This window comes from Clarias gariepinus, chromosome 3, assembly GCF_024256425.1.
Source record: "Clarias gariepinus isolate MV-2021 ecotype Netherlands chromosome 3, CGAR_prim_01v2, whole genome shotgun sequence".
NCBI classification, from domain to species: Eukaryota; Metazoa; Chordata; class Actinopteri; order Siluriformes; family Clariidae; genus Clarias; species Clarias gariepinus.
Window position 1 is genome coordinate 46,022,501 of NC_071102.1, and position 10,000 is coordinate 46,032,500.

A 10,000-nucleotide genomic window follows, 5' to 3' on the forward strand; every position below is an offset into this window, starting at 1 on the left:
ACCCGTGGCAGAGCGTCGACATGAAGCAGCTGCTGCAGTCGTGGCTCAAGCAGCCCGAGAGCAACTTCGGCATCGAGATCAAGGCCTTCGACAGCCAGGGCAAAGACTTGGCGGTGACCTCTGCCGAGTCGGGGGAGGAGGGGCTCGTAAGCTAATTCGCCAACACCTTCTTAAAACCAGTGTTACAAAGCGACAAATCTCTGATGCTAGCTCGTTTGTAGCTAGCGTATATACTTTTGGTATAAAAGTTTTACTAAAGTTAATGCTCAGTCTGAGAATTCCAGTTATGGACGGATTAACTAGCTAGCTGTAGGAGAATGTCTTTACATCAGAGTACCATGGGGAGAGGCAGCCCCCGCAATCCAGGTGGGCAGTTGGGCGGTTCCTTTTGGGTAGGAGACTGGTCTGCAAAAATGAGGCAAACAGGAATCAGAAATCAGGAGTGTAGATACCGGATAGTCTGTAATCATTTGGATTTTTTAAATGACCATGTTATAAAAACTTCTAAAAATTATGACAAATATTCTTCTTTAATTTTATGCAAATTAGGTTGTTTTCTGGATGCCTCCAAGTCACAATCTTACAAAAGAAAACCGTTTTTTGAACGTATTCTACATTCTGACTAGCAAGCAACAAGTTACAGGAAACCTAGACATATATTACCTAGGTACACTCACCAGAGGCAACACTGATCAAATAAAAATTACTTTCTGTAAATAATTTCTCTAAAATAAACGAAATTTTTGTGTCTAGCATAACTAGGAACTAAAATTAAGTGAGGAACTGAAGAAACATCGGCCCGAGGAACGATCAGAGGAATCTTGTGAAACAATCATGTTGTGTTTGTTTATGTAGCAAGATGTAGAAGCCTGTTGCAATAGCGTACTTCTGGTAATATTTTTAATTTTTTTGTCATTCTTGATCAGAAATCATACTTTATTCGTTTTAATGTGATAAATAAGCACAGTATCACACTAGAGCTTTACGAATGACTCCGACTCGTATTAATTGCACTCCACTTCTTGCTCTCTTTGTATCTATTTTCGTAGCAACCGTTTCTCGAGATCAAAATCACAGAGACGCCGAAGCGTTCCCGGCGAGAATCCGGCCTCGACTGCAACGAGCGCTCTTCAGAGTCCCGCTGCTGCCGTTACCCGCTCACCGTAGACTTCGAGGACTTCGGCTGGGACTGGATCATTGCGCCGAAGCGCTACAAGGCCAACTACTGCTCCGGGGAGTGTGAGCAGGTACATCTGCAGAAGTTCCCTCACACGCACCTGGTAAACAAGGCGAATCCGCGCGGCACAGCTGGGCCCTGCTGCACCCCCACCAAGATGTCCCCAATCAACATGCTCTACTTCAACCACCGCGAGCAGATCATCTATGGCAAGATCCCGTCTATGGTCGTGGATCTCTGCGGCTGCTCCTGAAAACTCGCCTTATCATAGAAAAAAAACGCTGATCGTAGAAAAGTTCGGCTCCATTGGGAACATAGAGGAAATCTGCCTTATCTCTGTCACAGTATCATTCACCACTTTTATCTGTTTATAGTAACACGTTCTGGAATATCAGCAACACTCCTTCCTTCACCAGCCTGACATTAATTACACTACAAAAAAAAACACAGCTTGTCACGTTGGCATGTGAAATGTGTGAACTTGGTGGTTATGAACATAAAGTGGAACTGGTACAAAGCGCTGACAACTGGAGACTTCTTCCGTACACCGAAATGCTGATCATTAAATAAAATAGCACTTCGTATCAAGAGTTTTAAAAATCCTTTGATCTTAAGCGCTTATTGTAACAGTTCCTTTGAGTGAGCCGTTACTAAAGAAACGATAAACCCACTTTTAGGACTTTTTCACAACAATTTTGAATTGTTTTTTCCGAATAGGAACTCTGAGTGAGTGAGGCGTTTTTCTTTGGGTTGCGCTGTCTGGAGAGTGAACAGTCCTGCTAGGTGCACGCATAACATAAGGTAGCAGCGTTCAGAGAAGAGAAATAAAACACGCAAAAGCAATGCTAACAGGACAGAAAAGGGCTACACACCATGTTCTTGTGTTTTATACAAGTTTTTGATTAATAATAACTTTATAAAAAAAAAATTAAACACGTTGCACCACTCAGAATCTCAAAACCAGCTGCTTCTGGTCACTGGATGATCGCCTGGTGCGTCTCTATTATAAATTTAATTAATAATTGATTTTGAAGTGAGTGTGGAGATACATGAATCTACAAAAAAACAAAAAAACACGATTAATAACTCAATTGATTTTTTCCCAATCTCTATAATATAGATCAGGGTCTGGGATTAGCACTCGTGTTTATGACGAGCGAGAGTGGTTGTGTAAAGCCACCGGCTGCCGATTGTTGACGTGAAGTGAATTGTTTTATAACCTACACGCACTCTGTCCTTCGCTAACCCGGCCTGAACGTCCCCGCTGACCCTGCCTCAGGCATGTGGAGCCGATTACGACCCTTTAGAGAAATAAACAAGCACCGAGCTCGAGCGCAGGGACCCTGCCGGGATGTTAAAAACAGCAATTTCGTGCCCTCAGCTTGAGGACAACAAGAGCACAGGCAGATGGTCATGTTCTTCGCTTTGTTAAAGGCGTACAACAACTAAAATGTGCCATTAGCCAGTAATACCAGTATTACTAATGTATAACACCAGTATTGCAAATCATAAGATTTCAAAAACTAGAAGACCATCATGAGCATTCTGTTCTTTATTAGCAGTGTTAGCATCTTTAGGGATAAACTTTAAAAAAGAAAAAGTCGGAATAACAGTCTGTGTCGGCTGAAAAAACCTGACCTGTCTAGGTGAGAAGAAAAAAGTGAAGCTAGTGTAACAGGTATAGAAATTACCCTGTTATACACTAGCATAGTCAGGTTAGCACAATTTCAACTAAATAATAACAACCTGTAGGACTCTACTTATTATTATTATTATTATTATTATTATTATTATTATTAATAATAATAATAATAATAATAATAATAATAATAATTATAATAATAATGAATAAGAACTAAAGCCCACACTTTTGGGAATTAAAATACCCTTTTCAAGAAATAGAAATCTGGCATTAGCGCACTCCTGACTAAAGCTAACATATTTAGTTGAAACTATGTTTGTTTTTTTGCAAAGAATGAAAAGTTAAAAATAAAATGAAGTTTAAAATCAGAGGGAAAAATGGCTAAAAGTGTATAATATGCCAGTTAGCACAAGCAAAATATGTTAATTTCACTTTTCCCAAACACTATGTCTATTATTAGCAGTGTTAGCATTTTTTACCTGAAGAATTAGCCTCTTATTTAACTGAAGAAAATTAAAATAAAGAAAGTAGAAATAGCTAATAGTTAATATATATATATATATATATATATATATATATATATATATATATATATAATAAAAAAGGATAATTGTCAGTAGATAGTTGACAGTATGTGGACTTTGATGATTCTTAAAAAAAAACTAGCTTTATCAGGAAGAAAAATATTTAAGAGCTGAAAGAAAGTGTATAAAGAGTGTATAATACAAAGCACAGTTAGCGTTACTTTTTCATCGAGGGTTAAACAGGTTACACGGCTAACAGCAAATAAAAAGTGTTAGCATGACTCGACAATGCTAATTTTCTATTCAGTATCAAGAGTGTTAGCATTTTTGAGAGAGCTTTGGAAAGAAATTGTTTTTGATGGTCTGTTTATTTCTGTGTTTATTCATTCAATTATCTAAAGCAGTTAGCCATTAAAGTTAGTCTGATACATTTTGGAGCAGAAGGTTTGTTAGTTACTGAGTCAAAGACTCAGAAGAAAGAAGAAAATAAATTCATTTTAAAAAATGTATCTAACAGAGTTGCTTATTATTAGCAATGTTAGCGGTGTCCCACTGTGATCAGGATTCCTGTGTGTATTGTTTTAATGCGGACTCAGCACACACTCCAATGCTTAGCTGATTAAGGTTAATGCAGGTTAAAAAGAAATGCAGAGTTAGCATAACCTTTTTTAGCCTTTCTCTTGAGAAACCTAAAAAATTTGACTGAATGCAGGACTGTGTTACATTAATGCTTCCTTACATTTTAGTTGTTATGGAAATCATTACGATTCACATGTTAGGTCATCGTGAAATTACTCGCTATTTGTAAACTAGATACCATTGTCCACTGAATGCTAAATTTAAGAATCTATTTGGTATTAATAAAGTTAGCATTCTTAGGATACAGCCTTGATAATAATAAACATAAAAAATGCTAGCATTATTTAAAGAACTCTGGCCAAGATGATAAAAAAAAGTAAGTAGTATTTTCAATCAATACTGCTCACTTCTATCTGAAACCTTTTTATGTTAGAATTTTTGATGTTTTCTTTCTTCCAAGAATTCCTAAAGATGCTCTCGGATAGTGCGCATTATCCAGAACAAGCGCTAATGCTGTTATGTAAAATAACGTCTAAATCTCAGGATCTCCTCCCTGAGAACATCTCATCCTGCGGCTTTAGCAGGTGGTGGTCAGAGGACGAGAGAGAGAGAGAGAGAGAGAGAAAGGGGAAATGCTATTTCCATCCCCAGAGCAGATGAGCAGATGTTTGGCAATCATCCGATTTAAAAAAGAAAACAAAAAAAACAACCAAACAAGTCAGTGATCTTCTCCACTGGAGACATTCCCCTCGTTCGTTCTCATAGTCTAGACATGAATACGTTCGGGACGCACAAGCAACATTCCCAGCTACCCATTCCCACCAGGAACATTTTTAGTCTTTTTTTCATGTGAGTAGAATTGGCTTATGGACCTGAACTCTATTGTGCAGTTATGCAAAGTTATGTTGTGTTATTTTGTGTTGTGTTGTGTTTCAGTTCTTTTATTTCACTTTTAACTGATGTGGATCTTGAATGACGGTCATGTCTGAACATGGAAATAGAACATTGATCATTAAAATTAATATACTTCCAGAAATGTTTTTCATCTTAATCGTTTTATTTTTTCTCTGTAGAGATAATAATAATAATATATATATAATATATATTATAGTAATATTATAAAGATTTGTCTAAAAACAAGCAAAAATTCAAATGAGAAAGTGTGGGTTAAACACCGGTGAGGAAACATTGATAGTACTTCTGTTTCTTTAATTTATGCAACTAAGCAGTTTAATGGGTTAAAGACCTCACTCAAGGAGCAGCAGCTTCATACCACCGATGCGGGAATGTGTTCTCTTCCAAATGCCTACACTCACACTAATTTTCCCTTGACTGACAGCACAGATATTGTTTGCCCCTTCCACAAAGAAAGCATGGCTGGTTGTGCTCTCTTGAACTCCAGACCTTGGATAACCAAAACTAAATTCAAACTCAAGATCTCCTAACAATATTGGTGGTGGTTCAGCAGTGTGAGCTCCACAGACGAACATTTTAGGCAGTGCAGCATCACACAAACACACAGAACCCCAATCTCTTTACCATGGGATGTAGACATTAAAGGTGTCGCTTCATATAGATGGAAAGCATGCCCTGGAAAAAGAAATCCACTTTTAAAGCGCTCCCCTGGTTTTAGCCCCACCCCTTAGGCATGGCTTAGCACTGTGCTTGGACAGCAATTGCATTTCAGTGTAACTTGACCGCATCATAATGATGAAAACCATACCATAGTGCTGTTTGTATATATTTAAAAAGTCAGAGCAGCATAATGGCTTATGTAATGCTCTCGTGCAAAAAAATATATGCAGGAGAGGCTAGGTATGATGTCACAGCTCCAAGAACTAGGGAGAGTAGATGGCAATGTTAAGAATCTTTTAGAATGGGGAGACACTGATCAGGGGAAGAAGCAGTTAATGGTGGTTTTAAGGAAAACTGAAATGAAAAATTAAATAAAAGTTAATTTTTAAGTCCAAAATTAAAATTCGTAAAATTAACAGAGAGTGAAATCTATAGGTGGCAGATATGCAACTTACAGAAAACCAAGATGCTGAGCAGTACTGAGAGGAAATATACTGGATAAAGAAGACAGAGTGTGTGGAGCTGCTGAATAAAGAATATATATATTTCCACATTTTGTTATGTTACAGCCTTATTCCAAAATGCATTAAATTGGATTTAAGTCTGGGCTCTGGCTGGGCCACTCAAGGACATTCACAGAGTTGTCCTGAAGCCACTCCTTTGATATCTTGGCTGTGTTCTTAAAATCGTTGTCCTGCTGAAAGATAAACTGTTGCCCCAGTCTGAGGTCAAGAGCGCTCTGGAGCAGGTTGTCATTGCTGTACATTGCTGCAGTCATCTTCCCCTTTATCCTGACTAGTCTCCCAGTTCCTGTCGCTGAAAAACATCCCCACAGTATGATGCTGCCACCACCATGCTTTACTGTAGGGATGGTATTGGCCTGGTGATGAGCGGTGCCTGGTTTCCTCCAAACATGACACCTGGCATTCACACCAAAGAGTTAAATTTTTGTCTCATTAGACCCTAGAATCTTGTTTCTCATGGTCTGAGAGTCCTTCAGGTGCCTTTTGGCAAACTTCAGACTGGCTGCCATGTGCCTTTTACTAAGGAATGGCTTCCATCTGGCCAGTCTACCATATAGGCCTAATTGGTGGATTGCTGCAGGGATAATTGTCCTTCTGAAAGGTTCTCCTCTCTCCACAGAGAACCTCTGGAGCTCTGACAGAGTGACCATCGGGTTCTTGGTCACCTCCCTGACTAAGGTGCTTCTCCCCCGATCGCTCAGTTTAGATGGCCGGCCAGTTCTAGGACGAGTCCTGGTGGTTTCGAACTTTTTCCACTTACGGATGATGGAGACCACTGTGCTCATTAGGGACCTTCAAAGCGGCAGAAATTTATACATCTACAGAGAATTCCTTTGACTTCATGCTTGGTTTATGCTCTGACATTAACTGTCAACTGTGGGACCTTATATAGACAAGTGTGTGCCTTTTCAAATCATGTCCAATCAACTGAATTTACCACAGGTGGACTCCAATTAAGCTGCAGAAACATCTCAAGGATGATCAGGGGAAACAGGATAATCAGGGGAAACAGGATGCGCCTGAGCTCAATTCTGAGCTTCATGGCAAAGGCTGTAAATACTTATGTACATGTGCTTTCTCAATTTATTTATTTTTAATAAATTTGCAAAAATCCCAAGTAAACCTTTTTCATGTTGTCATTATGGGGTGTTTTGTAGAATTCTGAGGAAAAAATTTATTTAATCCATTTTAGAATAAGGCTGTGACATAACAAAATGTGGAAAAAGTGATGCGCTGTGAATACTTTCCGGAAGCACTGTAAATCCTTTGCTGCTAATTACACGAAATGTTTACTGTTTTCATCCCACTCAAGTCATTACCTCGGTATTGGATTGTGTCATGTTGTTTGTCGTGTTGTCGCTCTTGGTTGCACATTTGCACATGCACTTTATGTTATCTGGTTGACTTTTTGTAGGGTAAATTTATAGCGTTAATCCGTTTTGTCTCCGCTAGTCAGCTAATAAGGTGTCTTAGTTAGCTAGTTAGTTTTTGCTATTTTATGTTGTAAATTCATGTTGTATGTATGTCGGACCTTTGTCCAGGAGGAACGCTGCTTTGTTTCACTGTGTACTGAACTGTATAGGGTTGAAATGACAGTAAAATACTGTACTGAGGGAGAGTGAGACCTACAGTTGGAGGTGATGGAACCTACTGGATTCCAACTGCTGTTAAACAACAAAGAAGAAGAATAAAAGGCTTATGTGTGGCGTGTTCTGTGTGGTGTGATGTGGTGGCTCAAAATCTTCTCCATGCAGAATGGAGATGAGAAACGAGCTACAGAACGACATGAACCTGACCTCCAGCGCTGACCAAGAGGCACATCTCGCTTATGGCATCGACTTTTATATCAGTGTGTTTTAATGAGGGTTCTTAAGGGGAAGGTGGTGATTCACTCTCGTAATGGATTACGACTTTCAGTCCTTCAGTCTGTCACGCAGCTTTTTTAGAAAACATTTGATGCCAGTTGAGACGACGTTCCTGAGACGACGTTCCTGGGACGCGTCCTGTCCGAACCTGTACCGTTACTCAGAATTGTACTGCAGAAGCTGATTCACATCACATCTCAGTTTCTGGAGTAAAATGAATCATAGCAGTACAATAACGTGTACAACATTAACGAGACTTTCAGGAGGGCGTTTAAAGTGAAATAAGATTCTTTACTTCAGAACACGCATGAAATAACCACCTTTTTACTTTGTTTTTTTTTTGCTTTAAAACTCTTTTTCACCAAAGCATTTAAATGCAGAATGGAAAATGAAACGCGAAAGTGTGTGTTACAGTGTTACTGCTGTTTTATTTTCGATGTTGGTTCGCCTTGTCCTCGTTTTCACCCGGAAAAACGGCACCAAACCGTCAGGTTTCAGTTTCCCGTAAACCACGTGACCGCCTCCCTGGGCTTTTCCCCGTGCGACACGCCTCTCTTGAAACTCGCGCTCTGATTCGCGGGAAGGTGGGCGGGTCGTTTCGAGGTCGCGTCCTGATTGGTTGGATGCGCGCGTTGCGAACCTGCGTGTAACCTGCGCTGCGCCGCGACGTCGCTGCTTCGCTGCGCGGGCGTGTGCACGCGGCTGGGGGGCGGAGCGGAGCGGAGCGCAGGGTTAGTGTTATCCGTGTTATCGGTGTTACCGGAGCCGGGGTTAACAGGCCGCGGAGTGACGACTGACCCCTCGGAGGAGAACCGGGAGCCGCAGCCTGGTCCGTCAGCCGTGGTGGAGGTGAGTGCAGCGCGCGAGCGGCGTCGGTTGGCCGTCAACAACAGCAGGATGTTTGTGTGTTAGAGACCGGAAGTGACCTGATTATTTAGTGGAGCAGATTAAAAGCCACACTCGGTGTAGTACAGTGTCATTACCAGCATTTACACAGGTTCTGGGAAAGGACTGACTGATTTAGTTAGGGGGTGTTACCTTCTGTGTGTGTGTGTGTGTGTGTGTGTGTGTGAGAGAGAGAGAATTATATATTACTACTGTACGTTAAAAACACACACACACACACACACACACATATGTAAAGTAAGGTTCTGTCTGTACAGTGATATCTTTACAAACACTGGAGGACCAGAAACCAGTCACAGAAACATGTTCTGTATGTCTGTATGTCTGTCCAGACAGATTTCGTCGCAGCATCACACAAAACCATCTGTCTAGACTTTACTGAATCTCCTGCAGTCCTTAGATCTCTACCTGAAGTTTAATCTGCACCATCAGTGAATCTAAATGTGGAGTAAAAGTGATGTTATGAACAGTTATGTGTGGGATTTAATAATCTACTGTATAATAATCTACTAATGCGCTACTGTCTCAATGTAAACACACACCTGCACCAATAGATATTAATTAGAAAAGATAAAGTGAATATTTTTACTGGGATTAGTTCATATTTTCACTTTGGCTGAAATAACAGCGCTGAAGTGGTATAAGTGAATTTTAACACGCTGGAGTGGTTTTAAGACAAAACTTCATCTTTATCCTTTGATCTACTTTTTCCATTTCTCATCTGTGATTCACTCTCCGATTACCGAACAGGGAGTGTATTTGTCTGAGCACCAAAGAAGGACAACTTAGTGTAAACTTAAACTTGTCTATATTCTCTCTTTCACATCGACTGTAATAAGATGAAATAACAGTAGATTATAAATCTTGCCGTGAACTCGGTACATTTTGTACAATTTCCTAATATTTCGTCACCAATCCAGCACTGTATAATGATGACACACCAAAACAAATTTGTGAAATTACAGTTTAAAAGATTGATCGTTGATTCATCGTTGTTACAGACAGACATGTACGTGGGCTTCGACCTGAAATATTATTATTATTATTATTATTATTATCACTGATTACATTAAAGCTCATCAGATTATTCTTAACCTTTGAACTGTTTCTACAGACTCTTTAACCGTCACAGAGGGTGTACTAACCCTAGTAAGGAGTAAACCTCTGTGTGTGGAGCTGCTGTAGTAAGATAATCAACGACAGGGTGT

At 39.9% G+C, this 10,000-nt stretch overlaps 3 protein-coding genes across 3 annotated transcripts in view; 2 read left to right on the forward strand and 1 right to left on the reverse strand.

Annotated features, from left to right (window-relative positions):
* The window catches only part of mstna (myostatin a), a 4,001-nt gene extending 1,073 nt beyond the window's left edge, over nt 1-2,928 (forward strand). Inside the window, exons 2-3 of the mRNA XM_053492026.1 lie at nt 1-146; nt 1,050-2,928. The exon at nt 1-146 is cut by the window's left edge and continues 225 nt beyond it. Coding sequence (XP_053348001.1) covers nt 1-146; nt 1,050-1,430 — 527 coding nt within the window. The 3' untranslated portion in view covers nt 1,431-2,928. The remainder of the gene's footprint in view (nt 147-1,049) is intronic.
* The window catches only part of glsa (glutaminase a), a 91,017-nt gene that overhangs the window by 44,533 nt on the left and 36,484 nt on the right, over nt 1-10,000 (reverse strand). The gene's annotated exons all lie outside the window — the stretch shown is intronic.
* stat1a (signal transducer and activator of transcription 1a) overlaps nt 8,579-10,000 on the forward strand; it is a 24,285-nt gene continuing 22,863 nt past the window's right edge. The window contains exon 1 of the mRNA XM_053492018.1: nt 8,579-8,735. The gene's annotated coding sequence lies outside the window, so the exon portion shown is untranslated. The remainder of the gene's footprint in view (nt 8,736-10,000) is intronic.